At 47.8% G+C, this 18,357-nt stretch overlaps 1 protein-coding gene across 2 annotated transcripts; it reads left to right on the top strand.

The window, feature by feature from the left end:
• The first annotated feature begins 2,183 nt into the window (after nt 1–2,183).
• On the top strand, nt 2,184–18,246 carry ODF3L1 (outer dense fiber of sperm tails 3 like 1). Of its 2 annotated transcripts, XM_053271834.1 has the most exons (6): nt 2,184–2,322; nt 5,090–5,304; nt 5,609–5,778; nt 8,363–8,473; nt 11,435–11,551; nt 17,532–18,246. In XM_053271834.1, exons 3-6 carry the CDS (start codon nt 5,640–5,642, stop codon nt 18,014–18,016), a joined length of 852 nt encoding a protein of 283 aa, XP_053127809.1. In that variant the 5' UTR covers nt 2,184–2,322; nt 5,090–5,304; nt 5,609–5,639; the 3' UTR covers nt 18,017–18,246. The 2 variants fall into 2 exon arrangements, with proteins under 2 accessions (XP_053127809.1, XP_053127810.1); XM_053271835.1 differs by lacking the exon at nt 5,090–5,304 and having other exon boundaries at nt 2,188–2,322.
• Nucleotides 18,247–18,357: the final 111 nt, after the last annotated feature.

Raw genomic sequence — 18,357 nt, 5'->3', positions numbered from 1 at the left:
GGCAAACATATCATCAGTGCAGGAGAAGGGAAACCATGTCCATTGCCTTGCAAGGCTCTGGGAGCCAAACATCCCTTCACCACAAGGCAACAAGGTTAAAGGAACGTGTTGCTAATAATACTTAACATTCATAATTAGCACTTACAGTGTTCAAAGTGCTTGAAACAAGGGGATGAGGCCATCACTCAGTGGAAGAGCATCTGCTTAGCATGCAGAGGGCCTTAGGGGTTAAAACTAGGGTGGACATTAGAAATTTGAGGAGCATTTCAGAACATAGGAAGTTGCTGTCTACTGAGTCAGACCATTGGTCCATCTTGCTCAGTATTGCCTACTCTGACTGGCAGCAACTCTCCAGGGCTTCAGACAGGAATTTTTTCTCAGTCCTAGCTGAAGATGCCAAGGATGGAATCTCGGACCTTTTATTTCTTATTTATTTGTTTATTTGATTTATATACCACCCTTCCAAAATGGCTCAGGGAGGTTTACACAGAGAAATAATAAATAAATAAGATGGAACCCTGTCCCCAAAGGGCTCACAATCTAAAAAGAAACATCAGATAGACACCAGCAACAGTCACTGGAGGTATTGTGCTTGGGGTGGAGAGGGCCAGTTACTCTCCCCCTGCTCAATAAAGAGAATCACCACATTAAAAAGTGCCTCTTTGCCCAGTTAGCAGGGGTGAACTTGGTGCAGATTCCCCTGGAAGCCTGTTTGGCCAATGTGGGCCCTCCCTCGCACTAGGATCCTCAGATGAAGCCCTATTATGAAGCTCTTTATCTGGAATTCAACACATGGGAAAGAGAAGCAGGGTCTTTTTAGCAGTGGCACCCGTGTTCTCATGCACTGACATCAGCGAGGGAGGAGGTTCACTCCATCAGGTTCCCTCTGTGAGGAGTGATTCTCCAGACACCAGACACTCCATATTGTAACTAAGCTTAAATATGTAAACATGAAATAACAAAATATTCTCCCCCGATTATGCTCCCTTGTACTTTCTCTGCTGCTTCCTTTGTGTTGATTTTAGATTGTGAATGCCTTGGGGCAGAGATCGGCTTCCTCAGTACATGTAAGCTGCCATATAATAGTAAGAACTCTGCTATTTACTGGGGTAGTCTCTCTGGTTTTGATATGTCCCTTGACAATCACACACCCTATTTTTTTTATTTTTTAAAATATGCACAGACTTTCACCCGAATTAATCTTTCTAACAATAAAGAGATTGAGGTCTGACCTGCCTCTGGGTTGGAGACTATTTGAGAATGTGGTCTGTACATCACCCTGAACTCCTGGGAGAAAGGATGAGATACAAATGGGCAAATAAAATTAATAAATACGACGATTGTTGAAAAATACGGCATAGTATTAAACCATCTGTCTCTGGGAAGCAACAGGCTGAGAAATGTGGCTCTTAGCCCTTTCCTCTACTTTGGGAAATGGATCATTTGTTGGATTTTTCCTCCTAGGTGGCCAGTGCACAGAACAGATGCTTAACTTACAAGGAAGCCTTGTTATCTCTCTCTTTCCCTCCATCCCTCTCTTGCCCCCTTCTCCCTCCCTCGTCTCCCCTCTCCTCTCTCCCTCCCTCTCTCTCCCCTCCCTCCCTCTCCTCTTTCCCTCCCTCCCTTTCCCCCTCTGTCCCTCCCCCATCTTCCCTCTTCTCTCTCCTTCCCTCTCTCTCCCCTCCCTCCCTCTCCTCTTTCCCTCCCTCCCTCTATTGCCCCCTTTCTCCCTCCTTGTCTCCCCTCCCCTCTCCCTCCCTCTCCTCTTTCCCTCCTTCCCACTTTTGCCCCATCTCTCCCTCCCCCATCTCCTTCTCCTCCCTCCTCTCCCTCCCTCTCTTTCCCCTCCCTCCCCTTTCCCTCCCTCCCTCTTTTGCCTCCTCTCTCCCTCCCCATCTCCTCTCTCCCTCCCCCCTTTCTCCTCCCTCCCTCTCCTCTTTCCCTCCCTTTCTTGCCCCCATTTCTCCCTCACCATCTCCCCTCTCCTCTCCCTCCCTCTCTCCCCCTGCCTCTCTCTCCTCTTTCCCTCCCTCCCTCTCTTGCCCCCTCTATCCCTCCCTCTGTCTCCTCTCTCCCTCTCCCCCCTCCCTCCCTCTCCTCCCTCCTTCTCTGTGTTCTGCAAGAACCATAGTGATATGGAAATAAGCAAGCCTTATTCCAAACTCGCATCACTGTCGTCTTGACAACCTCAGGGCCAACTGGAACACGAGAAGCTGTTTACATTCCCCGAAGAGAAAAAGGAAGTCCGAGGAGAATGTTTGGCTTATTTGAAATGTGCGTCAAGCTTTCCGTTACTGATAGACCAGAGAAGCAGCAGCACAGGTGACAGATACAAATTATTGTTCTAATTACTCACAGCAAGAAGAATGGAAAGAGAACTAGTGATCATATTTACCTGAATCCAAGACTAGGTCATTTCTGAGTGTCTTGATGTGAAAATCAAGCAGTCATCTTAAAATCTTCTTCTGTTTGGGTAAATGCGGGTATAACCATAAAACAACCATTAAAAAGACAAACATAAACATCACATTTAACTCCATATTTTTAAACTCCCTAAAAATTCAATTTAAACCTTAAAATCAGTTAAATAGTAAAAAGCATAAAGCACCCCAAAACAACCATTATAAAAGAAAAACAGATTAAATATAGGTCATACCTGTTTTTAATCTGTTTGTCTTTTGGTGTTTTATGGTTTTATTTTATGGCTTAAATTATTTTAAGGTTTTAAATGTGATTTTATGGAGTTAAAATATGGAATTAAATGTGATTTTTATTGAGTTTCATTGTATTTTAACTGGTGTAAAATGCCTTGGAATGTCTTATGAAAGGCAGTATAAAGATCGAACAAACAAATGTGCATCATTAAGGGGGTCATCTTAAATTCAGAGTTGTCTTCTATTCTGGTAAATACAATAATTGTAGACAGTTTACATGCTCAGCATAAGGATAGGAGAAGCACCCTACCCTAAATCAGGAGCTGGGTGTGGTTCTGATTTTTCAATCGTGTGTTAGATGAAAAGGAGGTTGGATGGAGGTGAGGAGCTTGATCACCACTCAAGCCTCAGCTGGGTAGCATGATTTCCCCACTTACTTTGCTCAGAATCTGGGGGCATAGGAGCATAGGAAGATGCCATAGACTGAGTTAGACCATAGGTCCACCTCCCCTCACTCAGTATTGTCTACACAGACTGCCAGTGGCTTCTCCAAGTTTGCAGGCAGGAATCCCTCTCAGCCCTATCTTGGAGATGCTGCCAGGGAGGGAGCTTGGAACCTAGATGCTCATTCCAGAGTGGCTCCATCCTGAGGGGAATATCTTACAGTGGTCATACTTCTGGTCTCCCATTCATATGCAACCAGGGTGGACCCTGCTTAGCTAAGGGGACAAGTTCTGCCCCTTGCCTCAACCTTGTCTTTATCGAACACATGATTGAAAATTGGGGGTGCACCCAGTTCCCAAATTCAGGTAGGCTGTTTCTCCTGCCCTAATGCCGGTTGTGTGAATTGCCCTTGTGTATTACTATGAGATGTGAGAGTACATCTTTTCACTAGACATAGCTGAGTTTGGCCCAAGGATGTGGAGAAATGAGCTACAAAAATTCCCTGACTTTTTCTTCTTCCAGGAACCCTGAAATTCTCTTTTGCATTTCACTTTGGCGAAATTTCGCTTCCAAAATTCGTCTGGCCAGATTTGAAATAAAGCCATCCAAGAATGTTTCTCCCAGTTCAAGCTGTGCTCCCCATACCTGGTTAATGCACCTAGTCAGGCATTTGCCATAGCAGAAGGGATGGTGGACCAACTAGGCTGGCGGGGTTTCACAAAGAAGACAAAGGGAAGGATGGCGAGGGAGGGGGGCAACAAACTAAAAGCAGACAGAAGATTAAACGTTTCAATGCAGTTATTTTTCTTTCCCCTTGGAGGATAAGCAAAATGCCCCAAGCTGTGGAGAATCCTGACCTCCTATTGGTCAGAAACAGTGTTCCTTTTAACAGGGATTCCAAGATGTTGTTGACTACAAGACCCAGCTAGGGGTGTGCAAAGAAGTTTGAATCTGAACTGGTTCTATAGCGAACCGGTTTGGTTTAAAGGTCTGACGTCGAGCCAAACCACCCCTGGTTCAGCTTGACCCCGGACTGAACACCCCCCCATTTGGGGGTTCATTAACATACCCCCTCGGGGGGGGTCTTCTCTGAGGTGGCAGGGGGGTCCATGGAAGTTCCCCCTCCTCCCGCTGACCTTCCTTTTTGTAAAAATCACCTGGTTCGGGTATCTTCGGGCCTTTCTGGGCCTATTTCCTGTGTGGTGGCCATTTTTGAGACTGCCACACCTGCGCAGTGGGACCCTGCATCACCCGGTCATGACCCATTTAAAAGAAAAAAAGAAAATTAATTAAAAATGTTCAACGACACCCCCTCCCCCCACACACACACCAAACCAAATGGGGGGAAAAACCAAACTGGTCCGGTTCGGTTTGGGTCCGGTTCAAACCCGAACCAAACCGGGTCAGGTGGTTTTGTGCACACCCCTACCCCCAGCTCCAATGGCTTTTGCCTGGGGATTATGGGAGTTGTCAACATTTGAGAATCCCTGTTATTAGGAAAACTGCTCAGAATGGCTGGAAAAGGCCTATGTACTAGTAATCACATTAGGCTGGTTCACACAACTGGTATTAGGGTAGGATGGGAGCTTTTGGGCAGGATAGAAGCTTCCAATTAGCAATTGTGAGAATGCCAGGCATTAAGGGAGGAAGGGGGAGAGCCTGATTTTCTGCGAGGAGGGAGCTGGGTCCAAAGACTTTTCCTCCCCTTGTGGTAAAAGAAAAATGGGTCTGGGGTCTGGGTAGGGCACACAGAAAAGAGCAGCCGCCTCCTCACAGATGATCACTTCCCCTCTCCTACCTCCATGCTTGGAGTTCTCACAACTGCCCATAGGAGTTGTGCGTCTGGCTCTCTTACCTTGGTCGGGCACTTCTCCTAACAATGGCCACATGAGTAGCCTATTCTCTTTTATTCGATAGCGCTACTGTTTCTACTCCTTCTTTCTTGCCCTGCTTCTCCTAATCAAAACCTGCCTTTGACTCACTATAAATAGGGCATGAAGTGTGTGGTGAAGAGCCGAGGCAGTGAGGAGGACACCTTTTGAGGCATCTCATGGTTGAGGCTCACACAGCTGTGGTATTCCAGGGAGAATCCGGAGGGGATCTTGCTTGTGCCTCAGAATGGCTGGGACCAAGGCTTGGACACCCAGAAGAGGAAGAGCGAAGATTACTGTCCCCTCTAACTGATCAGAGGCACTTTTTTGAAGCGGTGATTCTTTTTATTTAGCAGGAGAAGAGCAACTGGCCCTATCCCTCCCTCCAGTGGCTGTTGTTGGTGTCTATCTTAGGTTTCTTTTTTAGATTGTGAGCCCTTTGGGGACAGGGAGCCATTTTGTTGATTTATTTATATCAGCGTAAACCACTTTGGGAACTTGTGTTGAAAAGTGGTATATAAATATCCACCATATATCTAAATATTTATCATATACTGGGGCAGTCCAGGGGAGTCTCATCTAGACTTGGGTGCAGGTCCTTCGCTGCGTAAATATTATTTTGTTCTGGTTTGTTTCCAGAGTGACCAGTCACATACTAAAGTGACGCCTCATGGAAGTGACCCCAATGGCAACTTCAAAAACACAAGGGAGACTATGGAGTGCTAGTTGTGTTAACGTTGCCTCCAAGCATCCAGCCAGGGCACCAGTAGGCAACAGAGCATATGGAACCATCAGTGCCAAGTATAAAGGTGAGCTGTGTGCCGTTGTGGTGGGTGGAGCTAGGGATACAAGGATGCCAAGAGCACTCAACTGTAGCCCAAGTGGGATGTGTGTCATACCACTGGGAAGGCCCATAGATCAGGGATAAACTGTCATGATCCATCAGCTTGCAGAGCTGGACTTCAATGAGACCTCCTTATCAGAAAGGGGCCTCTCATGGCCCCCAATATGGAACAGGAGCAGGGGAGAGAGAACTCTGAAAAAATGACAGAGGAGAGCTGGTTTTGTGGTAGCAAGCATGAATTGTCCCCTTTCCTAAGCAGGGGACATTTGAATGGGACATTTGAATGGGATTTTTGAATGACCACATGTGTGAGCACTGTAAGATATTCCCTTTAGGGGATGGGGCCCCTATGGTTTGCACCTTTATGCTTGCAGAAGGTTCCAAGTTCCTTCACTGGCATCTCCAGATAGGGATGAGAGAGACTGCTGCCTGGAACCATGGAGAAGCTGCTGCCAGTCTGTGTAGACAATACTGAGCTAGATAGACCAATGGTCTGGCCCAGTATAGGGCAGCTTCCTATGTTCCTATGAGTCAGAAGATTGGTCCATCTCAGGGGCAGAGCTACCATTGGGCGAATGGGTTCAAAGAACCCGGGCCGCAGCCAATCAGGGGCCACACTTCATGGCCCCTACACGCTCCCCGTGTCTGACATCAGATGCGGGGGTGCTGGTTTAGCTCCCGTGCAGGGGGCGCACAGCCCTCGTTTGGGAGTTAAATCGCCGCTGCATTCGCGGTGTGGCTGGGAGCGGCTCTTCCTTGCCTTTAAGGCAGGGAAGAGCTGCTCCTGGCTGTGCTGCGAATGCAGCCCCAGCCCCAGTCTAGCTCCCAAAGGGGCCATGCAGCCCCTTCGGGAGTTAAATGACCAGCACTGCGAATGCAGCGCTGGCCAGACTCGAACTCTCGATTGGAGCTGTGCGGCTCTGTTCGGGAGCCAGACAACACCCCTCCCGCATCTGACATCAGACACGGGGGCGTGGCTAGCTCCCGTGTCTGATGTCAGACGCGGGGGGTGGGGTGAGTGGGGCCGCCATCACTGCCAGACACGAGCCACTGGCAATCAGGCTCCGCACCTGGTCCATCTAGCTCAGTATTGTCTACACAGACTTGCAGAAGCATTTCTATGGTTCCAGGTAGCAGTCTCTCTCATCCCTATCTGGAGATGCCAGGGAGGGAACTTGGAACCTTCTGCAAGCATGAACGTGCAAACCAGAGGGGCCCCCATCGCCTAAGGGGAATATCTTACATGTTGTCTCCCATTCAAATGCTTAGCAAAGGGGACAATCCATTCTTGCTACCACAAAACCAGCTCACCTCCCTGTAGAAGGCAGCTTCCGATGTTCCTATGTTCCAGCTGATAGACGCTTTGGTAGACTGGCATTGCTGCCTAAGTGGCAACCTTGAAGCTCTGAGCACATTTTGATGGGCTTGCCATGGAGCCAGAATCTAGATGTTTACTGGAGGTCCTGGCTTGAAATCTTCTCCCAGTGCTTTGCAGGTAGATTCCTATGTACACCCTCCTTGGTGGGTTTTTTTTTTTTTAATTAACCTACCAGATCAGACTTTGGCACAAACCAATGTCCAGAGTAATGCTTCTCATTCCTTGCAAGATATTCATTGGATATTTGAAGAACTGCCTGCTCACAAGGGTTTCCGACCATTCAATAGAGATGTGCACGGAACAAATTTTTTGATATGTTTTGAATTTGAATCAAAATTCATTTCAAATTCAAATCAAATTCTAATCTGGTCCAAAAATTCAATTGGGGGGCCTGAATAATTTAAAAAAGGTTCCAAATGGCTCTTGAATAGAATTTGAATCAAATTTTTGAAATTTGATTCAAATTTGAATGGAATTCTCCTTTTGAGGGGTGATTTATTCGGATTTGAATCACTTGAATCACCCAGATTTGTGTCAAATTGATTCACATGCAGCTCGATTTTCACATCCCTACCATCCAACAAGCACGTCGGAGGGGGTTAAGTGCCAATCCTTCAGCTTGAGACAAGCTAAATTATCATGCACATGGGGCAAGGCATTCTCTCTTGTTGTCCCCAGGCTCTTTGACATCTGTGGCTGCTTTTTAAAAAACAACTAAATACCTTTATATTTGTTCAGACTTAGATTCCTTAGGGGCTGCCAGGTTTCTTAGTTTCTCTGCTATTTTATTTATGGGTTTTTGTTGGGTGTCTTATGGTTTTTATGTTTTAATTGATTTTAATGTGATTTTTATGAAGTTTTAGTGTATTTTAATTTTTTGTAAACTGCCTTGGGATGAGAAATTGAACTATAAACAAACAAACAAACAGACAAATTACAATAACTCCCAGAAAAAATATTCATCACAGGGTAGCTTGCTGCTGTTAATGGATAATGAGAATCCATCATAAATGGATAATGAGAACATACAAAAGGAGTTGGCCATATCACACCATTTTGCTTGCCATGTGGACCCCGCATGGCAACTCATGTTCCATATCAATCAGTGCCTATAGATACTCTTTTTAGGCTTTCATCATAAGTGTGGGTTTTCACTCCAATTTTATTCTAGGGCCAGGACCTGGGAAATATGGCAGGCAACCTTGCACTGGCATTAAGGACCATGACTTCACCAAGTATGCGGAACCAGCCTACACGATGCGTGTGAAGTCCTCAGAACGAAGTAAGGGGGAAGAAGAGAGTGTTTGAGGGATCTGTGACTGCTCTAGGGAGCTGTTCTCACAACCAGAGGTTCCTGGGTAGGAGAGGGTTAATCCAGGAATCATGAGTCATCTGCAGCAGTGGGAGGCCTCTTGATCCAGCTGTGCTGAACCCGGGTAGCCCAGATCCGCTACCCAGGTTAAAAGTGAGGTAGGACTTGGACAACCAAGCCAGCCCTACTTTCCTTTTTGGTTGTCTGTACAGCCATAGTTTAAAGCTTCTCTTGGGCTGCTGGTGGCTATTTTAACCACAGAGCTGGGTGGCAAGAGAGGACAGGCAGAGCAGAGCTGGTGCAATGATGCAGGCTGTCTTTCCGCTGCTCCTGCACTCAGGGGCGAACCTAGGTAATTTTGGTGCCTGGACCTGAAGGGCTTTGGAGCCCCCCCCCTACCCGCCATGAGTTTTTTTTTTAAGTTAAAGTTTTTTAAAAGTTTTTTTTTTAAAAAGGAACCAGCATTTACAAAGGCCTCCCATGGAGGGCCTCCCCAGAAACATGCCGCTGCTGCCCCACCGCACCAAACCGCAGTGCCAAAAACATCAACAATTTTGAAGTGGCTGGGAGGTGGAGCGGGGTAAGCCGATCAGGCCTTCCCCACCTCCGTGGAAGAGGCCTGCTGCCATGGGCTTGCGACACTCTATTCCAAGGCATGCTGGAGCACCTTGCAGTTCTCAAGGGCCGCTGGGCCAAACGGTCAGGCCCAGTGGCCGCTCCTGTTCTGTCTGCTGCTGCCACCACCATGGGGGTCAGGGGAGGCCTACTCGGCTCACCGCCGCGCCCCGGCCAAGCACATGGTGGCAAGAATTATTGAAGTTTTTGGTGCCACAGTTTGGTGCCACAGTTTGGGGTGGGATGGGGTGGTGGCAGCAGGCTCCTCTGGACCTTGGAGGCCATGGACCAGAGCCCCAAGGTCTGGGGGTAAAAGCACCACTGCCTGCCCTGCCTTTTGGTATACCTGGAGGCCCCAGCTCCCGATTTCAACAATGGAGATACCTGCTGCACCATTCGTGTGGGCAGCAGAGCCCAGAGCAGGTTCCGGTTGTCTGGGAGCAGGCAGGTAGGGTCCTGCCTTCCCTCCAACTCCCCCCACCCCCAGAAATCTGGTTCCGAGGACAAACTCTATGCCACTTGACACCAACTGAGCAACATGGGTTACAAGTGTTGTTAAATGGCTCTCAGTGGGAGGAAGGCTGTTAAGGCTTCAGTAAACAATAAACAGTGCTGACACAATCTTGAAACAGAGATGGCCAACCTGTATTTCAGGGAGCATTTTTTTTTTGGTAAGGGATCATTTTCCTGAAATACAGAAAGAAACAGCATGGGGTGTGTGGATTTTGAGCAGAGGTGTCGCAGGGTGGGAAGAGGGTTGCTTAATCCATCTTCCCATCTCATCAGCTTTGCTCCAAATCATCTCCTCCCCAAAGGGATTTCTGGCCTTATAGGGTTCAAAATGCATTTTGTCCCGTGGCGTTGATTCTCTGGCATGGATAAGCTTGCTAGGAGGCATGGTTTGGAGTGGAGAAATGCCCAGCAGTGAAAAGGTTAAGCATTCTTCCCCTTGTTACTTCCCTACACAAAATCCCCTCAGAAGCTGATTTTCCTTAAACAACAACAACAACAACAACCCAGCTCTGGGGCTCCATTGTAAACATTTGTATATAATATGGCAATTCACATGATCACCAATAGGGTAGGACAAGTATCCTACACAAGTTTGGGAGCTGTGCACGATCCTGATTTTTTGACCATCTGTAAAGGAAAAGCAAGGTAGGAGGGGAAGGAAGTGATTTTGTGTGAGGCTCACTCTGGGAACAAGGGCTTTTCTCCCTACTTCATTCAACAGCTGGGCACAGCTGCTGGATAGGATGGAGCCCTCAAACTCAGCAGAAGCCTAACACACGGCCACTTCTTTCCCCTCCTACCTTGCTTTCCTCCTCACAGAAAATCAAAAATCCAAAGTTTGCACAGCTCCCAAACTTGGGTAGGAAGCTTATTTTACCCTATTGAAGATCATGTGATCTGCTTTATTTATTTTTATTTATTTGATTCGATTTCTATACTGCCCTTCCAAAAATGGCTCAGGGAGGTTTACACAGAGAAATAATAAGTAAATAAGATGGCTCCCTGTCCCCAAAGGGCTTTAGTATGTAGCTAGTAGGCCTGTGAAAAATCGGATTGATAAAATGTCCAATTTTAATGAAATTGGAAGGAGTTCAGAGAGAGTATGGAACCTTAACTTGGCCAGCCCAGTTCAGATCAGATTTCTTCAACCCCTGTTGCAAAACATCAGAGCTTTCCAGAGCTCCAAATGATGGAGAGAGTCTGCCTTTATTAAAAATATATTAATCAATTAAAAAAAAAGCAATCAGGGTTAGGGGAAAAATAGTCTGAACTCTATTTACCAACCTGCCCGCATATCTAATTTTAAAAAAAGTTTTGTAGCCCATTTTTTTACTCACAAGCAGCCGATTTCTGGGTTTCTCCTGCAATTCTCTGGTGTTAACATATTTCCCCTTAGATTCTCTGATGTTACCCAACTTCCCTTGCAAACTCTCTGGTGTGAGATAACCTTTCTTCTGGGTTCCCAGTGAGTATTCATGGTTACTTTAAATATATATTCTAAGGTTTTTCTGACTCTGACTCTGACCCCGACCTGACCCCGATCTAAATCCTAACTCTGACTCTGAGCAGAGTCCAAAGAATCTCGAACCGGCATTTTCAGAGTTGGATTAAATTGGGTTGGACCCATTCCTGATTTTTGTGCTCGTGCAGAAGCCTAGTCGCTAGCTCCAAAGACGGTGCCCTCACTTGATCTCAATAATTGGACAGGACACAGGAGAGAAGGCAATGATTGTGGTCAAGGAAAATAGTTCAGAGAGCCACATCACATGCCAAATTGGTACTTTTTCTTTCATGCACAACCAGTTATCTCTATCCTGGAGAGTCCTGGACCCTGCTACTTTGTGGATCCGAGCATTTCCCATTTAGGAATATGGAAACCAGCATCATTCCGCATGGCAGCAGAGAGAAAGAAGACACCAGGTGAGTATCAGGCTGAGTTAGTTCTTGTATTCACAGAGTGGGTTTAGATGTCCTGTGGAACCTCAGTTTCAGCCAAGCTCTGCACATACTCTCTCAGCCCTGGAAACATATATTCCCACCTTCCCATTCCTGTGTGGGTGCCTGTTTCCTTTCTTAGTTAGGATGTGCCAAGCTGGGTGGGTTTGGACCAGTGTTCTCTCTAATTTTTCCCCATCTGTGTGCAGAATGAGTTTTGTTCTGAGCAGCAGTATCAAGGCAGTGCATGAGCACACAGTCATTCAGGGTGGGGCTTTCCTGATTCAACCTGAGCAGGATCTAAAATTAACCTAGAAGACATCCAAAAACGTGTGTGCGTGTGCACATGTGCATGCCTTAGGGGAAACACTGCTTTGGAACGTTGTAGGGAATGGATTCCAGTGATCCCCATCATAACAGAGCAGCACGTGTGAGAAGAACCCAGCCCATTAAGAGACTGACGTTTAAGGTCCAAAAGGTTTATTGAAGGAAGTGGCAGAAAACCCTGTGTCCCTGAACTTTCTATGTCTTCACAGGACAAGTGCATAACAAGGAAGGAGGAAAGGTAAAATGCAACTGGCAGGTAGGAAGAGGAGGGGAAGCCCTGAGCATATTAGTCATCCAATCAGAAGCCAGAGCAGAGAGAGAGAATGGGAATGGGGGGGACCAAGAGGAAGGCCCTTGCTGGCTATCTCTATTCCCAATGCCTCTAGTGGTCAATAGGATGGAAAGGGTGAAGAGCTGCTGCTGCTGCTAGAGCTGTATCTCCAGCATGGACATCATGGCCCATCTCAGTATATTCGAACCTTCTTGCTTCAGAAAAGCAGAGCCCCCAAACTCACTTGAACTCAAGGGTTCACGTGAGTTTTGGGGCTCGGGGTTTCGGAAGCAAGGTTAGGCTATGCCGAGCTTGGTGCAGGATCAGTCCATCCACTAGGCACACCTAGATGGTCACCTAGGACACCAGTTCTGGGGGGGGGGGGTGCTACACACCTCCCTTTCCTTCTCCAAGCAATCACTGACATGTCCGACTTGCTGGGAGTGCCCATTAGCTCTTCTCCCTGGAAAGGGAGTAGGGGGGTGTATGTGCAGGGGAGGGGAGAGAAAGAGTGAGCACAGCCAACTGTGCCTTGCTACCTGTCCCAGTGAATGAGTACCCTGCATGTTTCAGGTTAAAGCACTGAACTTCTCCGCGGGGGTGGAGGGCAAAGTCGAACTTCTCCTAGGATGCCAAAATCTCTAAGGCTGGTGCACTAGCAGAGAGAGGCCAGTGGGGGCCCGTATCAGGCCATGGTGGAGGCCCCCTTCTCCCTGCCCCCTAGGCTGACATCAGATGCAGGGGCATGGGCTAGCTCCTGAATGGGGCTGCACAGCCCTGTCTGGGAGTTAGATCGAGGCCGGTGGCCTCACTTCCAATGCAGCACCGACCATTTAACTCCTGAATGGGGCTGTGTGGCACCATCTGGGAGTTAAACCACCACCCCCGCGTCTGATGTCAGAAGCGGGGTGTGTATCAGGGCCACGAGGCATGGCCCCTGAGGGGTGGTGGCCCAGGTTCTTTGAACCTGGTCACCCAATAGTGGCTATGCCCCTGGGCTGGTGTGTTCAGATGTAGCAACCAATCTCAGAATAACCTAAGAAAGGAAGTAGGCTCTTATGCTGGGATGGGAGGGGTTACATAGGAAGCTGCCTCCTACCAAGTCAGACCATTGGTCCATCTAGCTCAGCATTGTCTACACAGACTGGCAGCGGCTTCTCCAAAGTTGCAGGCAGGAGTCTCTCTCAGCCATATCTGGAGAGAACTTGGAACCATCTGCATGCAAGCAGGCAGCAGGTGCTCTTCCCAGAGAAAGCCCCATCCCCTAAGGGGAATATTTTAGAGTACTCAGATGTAGTCTCCCATTCAAATGCAAACCAGGGTGGACCCTGCTTAACAAAGGAGACAATCCACGCTTGTTTTCACACGACCAGTGTGCACTCCCAGGGCTGAGAGAGGTCATGTGGATCTTGGCTGCAACTGAGGTTCCCCGTGATGTCTGAAGACACCTATGGCTTCATGGCCAGAATTGGCCTAGATTGGAGCCGAAAAAGTAGAAAAAGAGATAGCTGAAAAGCCGGAGCAGAGCTGAAAAATCCCACACAAATTGGAGATTATCAGAAGGGTTAGAAGAAAATATTTCATTTTGATTCTTTAAAAAATTGTTTCATTCTGTTCATTAGGGGATATTAGGGATCTTTCCAGCAACTTGGCAGATCTTGAAACAGAGCTCAGATCTTGCAGAGTTGTGGGGTTTTGCTAAATTGAAACCGAAGGAAAGGAGACAACAGGAATCAGGAACTGACTCTGTTTGGTCAATCAATGTGGAACATCTTGTCTTCCTGAAGCGGAGGGACCCTAAAATGTTGACAGTGTGACTGCTTGAATGAACAGACAGTAAAGCCACTGAAAACATCAGGGAAAACAAGAGGGTTATGTAGCTTTAGAGCCATAATCTAGCAAATGCCTTGGAGGCGATCTATGGAATTAACGCTAACAGACAGTGAATTACAAGGGAAGATGTTGCTGACGAGTTTAATGGCTAGCGCTCTAACTCCACAGGCGAGGCACTCAGTTGTAGGCGTGGAGATGATACTACTGTGAATAAGGAAGCAGAGAGGGCTTCTGTCTCAAGGCCGAGGACAGTGGTGCTGCCTCATCTTTCAAGAGTCAGAATGATTTACAGGTGACTCTGCCTATGAACAAAAAGACATCCTTAGGTTATAGAAATGAGAGGAATGAGGATTTGCTTGGAAGTTGTGCTTCCATAATGCCACGTAGCCATTCTATGTGACAGCATCGCAAAGCCATTTCAGAGTGAGGGTAATGCTTTCAACTCTCACTCGCAATGGGTGAAGATTTGATCCCTATTTAATCTCTAACTATCAGCAAAGGGGAACATTTGTCACAGCTGAAAACGTTTATGTATTACATTTATACCCCACCTTTCTTCTATCTTGGAACTCAAGGTGTACGTGGATTGATTTGTGAGGGAACGGTGTTCTCCACATGTTCAGAAGTATTATTTTGCACCTGCTAGGGCTAAGTCATGACATTGACAACAATGAGAAATTTAACTCCAAGAAACCAAACATCTCCCTCAAAGACCCCCCAAAATGGACGTGGCCACAGCTCAGTGGTAGAACATTTGCTCCACACGCAGAAGGTTCCAGGTTCAATCCTTGGCATCTCCATGTAGGGCTGAGAAAGGCTCCTGCAGAATGCTTACCTGAGCTACAGGGTGCTAAATACACTTTCCAAAGTGTCAGTATAGCCTTAGGGAGGAGAGTCAGTCTTGTGAAAGTGTGCATGGATTGACCCCTTTGCTATGCAGGTTTTGCCTTGATTTGGATTTTGATAGTGACTACATGTGAGTGCTGTAAAATTTTCCCCCTAAGGGATGGGGCTGCAGATCAGTGACAGAGCATTTACATGCAGAAGGTTCCGGGTTGTGGTAGCAAGCATGATTTGTCCCCTTAGTTAAGCAGGATTTGCCCTGGTTGCATATGAATGGGAGACTTTGATATGTGAGCACTGGAAGAGATTCCACTCGGGGGATGGAGCCGCTCTGGGAAGAGCATCTAGGTGCCAAGTTCCCTCCATGGCAGCATCTCCAAGATCGGGCCGAGAGAGACTCCTGCCTGCAACCTTGGAGAAGCCGCTGCCAGTCTGGGAAGACAATACTGAGCTAGCTAGACCAATGGTCTGACTTATTCTAAGACAGCTTCTTATGTTCCTAGTCCATAAGCTGACAACATGCGTCTGACCATGTAGGCTCTAGGGATGTTCTAAAATGAATGACAGAGAATGCCCACTGAGATGCACTGGTTCCTTCCAAATGGCCATAGGAATGCATGGAATTTCTGAATGGCTGTTGGCATTCCTCTGGCTATTTGGAAGGAACCAGTGCATTTCAGTTGTCATTCTCTCTTGTTCATTTTAGGATGCCCTGACACTAGTCCACTGTAGAGCTTGCATGCTTATGGTCTGAGGTTCAATCCCTGGCAGCATCTCCAAGTAGGACTGGGAAAGACTCCTGCCTGAAACCTTGGAGAAGCTGCTGCCAGTCTATGAAGGCAATACTGAGCTGGACAGACCAATGATCTGACACAGTACAAGGCAAACCTCTCTGTTCCTCAGCAGAGATGTAGCTAGGCCTAAGTGCCGAACTTAGCCCTTGAAACAGGGAGGGGGAAAGCCTCTGTTTTCAGTGCTGCTTCTGCTCAGTTTGACCCAGAGTGGAAAAGCCAGAGGCATTGTTAGAAAGACTAAACTGTTCCTCAGGAGAGAACATGGCTCCATGGTGGAAGAGGTAATGAGGCACAAAGACCTCGCAGCTTAGGGGCAACTCTTGGCTAAATTGGAAATGGCTCAAAGGAACGGGGGCTCAGGCGGGTGGGGGGGAAAATGAAATCCGCACTCAGTTGAAAAGGAAGGTGACAGAAGAGAGATGTGGAGCAGATTCCTAGGGAATGAGTTGTGCTTTCAGTGAGAAACATTGATGGTCGGTCCTTGTGAAGGGTTGTGTGGATACCGAAAAAACAACATTCTGTTCACATTCTGTACTTGGGAAGTCCAAATTCTGTGCCAAGGAAGTCTAATTCTAATTCTAATGCATCATGCAAACTGAGTAGATTTGCACAATCTCTTATTTTGTATAATTTATTTTGCCTTTTTAAAAACCATTTTTTGCACAATTTATTCTGATTCTCCTAGCCATAAGGAGAAGCAAAGTGTTTAGGGCCCTGGCCATATAATTCTGCAGCGATTCTTCTGGTTCTTCAGATTGCTTTGAGCCATATCTTGTAGCCATAAGGGCTAGACACTTGAACTGAAAGCAGAAATGCTCCAAAAGGGGAATTTGGTATCCAGAAACACATTCTACTCTTGTGCTGCGCTCCTACAGAATTGTAGCATGTATTATCCTCATCTGCCGCAGCAAGTGTCAAGTGAGGGATATCACTCACTAAGCCTGTTCACACAACCATCAAAATCAGTGTAGGAGGCAGGCTGCCCTGGTTTGCATGATTGTGTGAACTCATGGAAATCCCTTCCACGCAAGTTGCTCAATGCAGGGTAGCCTAGCTTTTATACCTTGCTCTTAACCAAGGTAGGATGAGAGAAGAGCCCTCCTACCTTGCTGTTCTGGTTGTGTGGATCCAATTTTCTCTTCTGTTCAGCCACTGAGATTCAGCATGCCTGGAAACAATAAAGAGCGTTGCCTACAGGGGTTGCCATCCATGGATGTGCCACTCTGCAAAGCGCAAAGGTTGTGCACATACCTTTGGCCACCACTTTCAATGGCTGCAGAGAGGGCAGGAGCTTGTCTTCCATCCCCGGCAGATGAGCAGCGGCAATTGCCCAGATGATCGCCTGCCGAGGTTAAGTGAACCCAAAGTTGGATTTACCTCTGCTAAATGCCAGGTTAAAAAGTGGTTCTTGTACAGTCTGCAGCAACCGGGAGCCCCTCTGTTCCCACCGCCCCAGACGACATGAGTGAGTCGGGGAAACCCAGGCGACCGTGTCGTGAGAATAGCCTCACAGTCTATGATCCCGTAGCTGGAGCAGCTTCAGCAGGGCTGGGTCTGCCTCCTGCCCCTCCGTGGCCAGAGGGCAGCTGCTGATATCATGAGGCTTTCTAGTCGACTGGCAGTGCAAAGCATGCTGGGAAGGCCTGCTAGGCTTTCGGAGGGCTACTGCTCCTGATGGCAACCATGGATGCCAAGCCTGGCTTAATCATGCGTTTCCTAGGTTTGCTGACCCAAATGGAGTTTCTGCTCATGTGCTGCTACTGGGATAGGAGCAGCCCACCCTCAAATGGCCATATGGAGAGGCCCATTGTGTGGTCTGCCTGGGCTTTCTAACTTGGTTGAGTCGCTGTCACTGAGAAATGTGTGGACAGGCCTAACGTCTGCTTTTGGTTTTCAGGTCCACACGGGACACCTGCCCCAAATGAGTATTATGTGGAGAAGATCCACCCACCAGACGAGCCAAATGCACCAGCGTATACCATGGGCCACCGGACACAGTACTGGGAGAGCAGCCCGCACCCCGGCCCCAACCATTACACCCTCCCAGAGACACTGGGCCCCAGATTACCGATCAATATATCTGCCCCCTGCCTCACAATGGGTTCCAACGCATGCGTGTGGGGCTACGCTACAGACCGAGTGAAAGGTCCTGGCCCGGCAATGCACAGTAGACCCGAGCCGAATGTTTACCTGCACCGCCAGCCTGCCTACAGCCTGTACCAAAGGCTCCCCCCTTCCAGCAAGGACTATATCCCAGGCCCCCCTGACTACAATGCCGAGGAAGTCGTGGTCCACAAACCCAGGGCGCCACGCTTTAGCCTGGGGATCCGGCACTCCGACTACATCACCAGCACGCCCACGATGTGCATCATCAAAGAATGAGCATCTTCCCAGGTGGCAATGGCTAATCCAGAGAGCTCGTTGCGGTGCCGAGATCTCCTCCTCGGCCCAGTTTCAGCAGCCAGAGGCAGAGAGCTCGCCTAGATAGCAATTCTTTTCGAGGCTGGCTTGGGAACCGTGTTGTGACTTATTGGGAGGATGTCCCACTGGACCTGCAGCGACGTTTTCCAGGCACTTACGAAATCAAATCAAACAATAAAGCAATCTCATAAAACACACCCAAACCAGTAGTAGCGCAACTGTTCGAACAGCTGGTAGAAATCTTTTCAAAGGCCTGGGAGGATAAAAAGGTGCTGGAGGGAAATATGGAAGAGAGAAAAAAA

Source organism: Hemicordylus capensis, chromosome 10 (assembly GCF_027244095.1).
Source record: "Hemicordylus capensis ecotype Gifberg chromosome 10, rHemCap1.1.pri, whole genome shotgun sequence".
NCBI lineage: Eukaryota > Metazoa > Chordata > Lepidosauria > Squamata > Cordylidae > Hemicordylus > Hemicordylus capensis.
This window is presented reverse-complemented; position numbering and strand designations above follow the sequence as displayed.

Coding starts and splice junctions, on each gene's coding strand:
- ODF3L1 (XM_053271834.1), top strand. CDS start 5,640: ATGGAAGTGACCCCAATGGCAACTTCAAAAACACAAGGGAGACTATGG. Junction 5,779..8,362: donor CATCAGTGCCAAGTATAAAG/GTGAGCTGTGTG, acceptor ATTTTATTCTAG/GGCCAGGACCTGGGAAATAT. Junction 11,552..17,531: donor AGAGAGAAAGAAGACACCAG/GTGAGTATCAGG, acceptor TTTGGTTTTCAG/GTCCACACGGGACACCTGCC.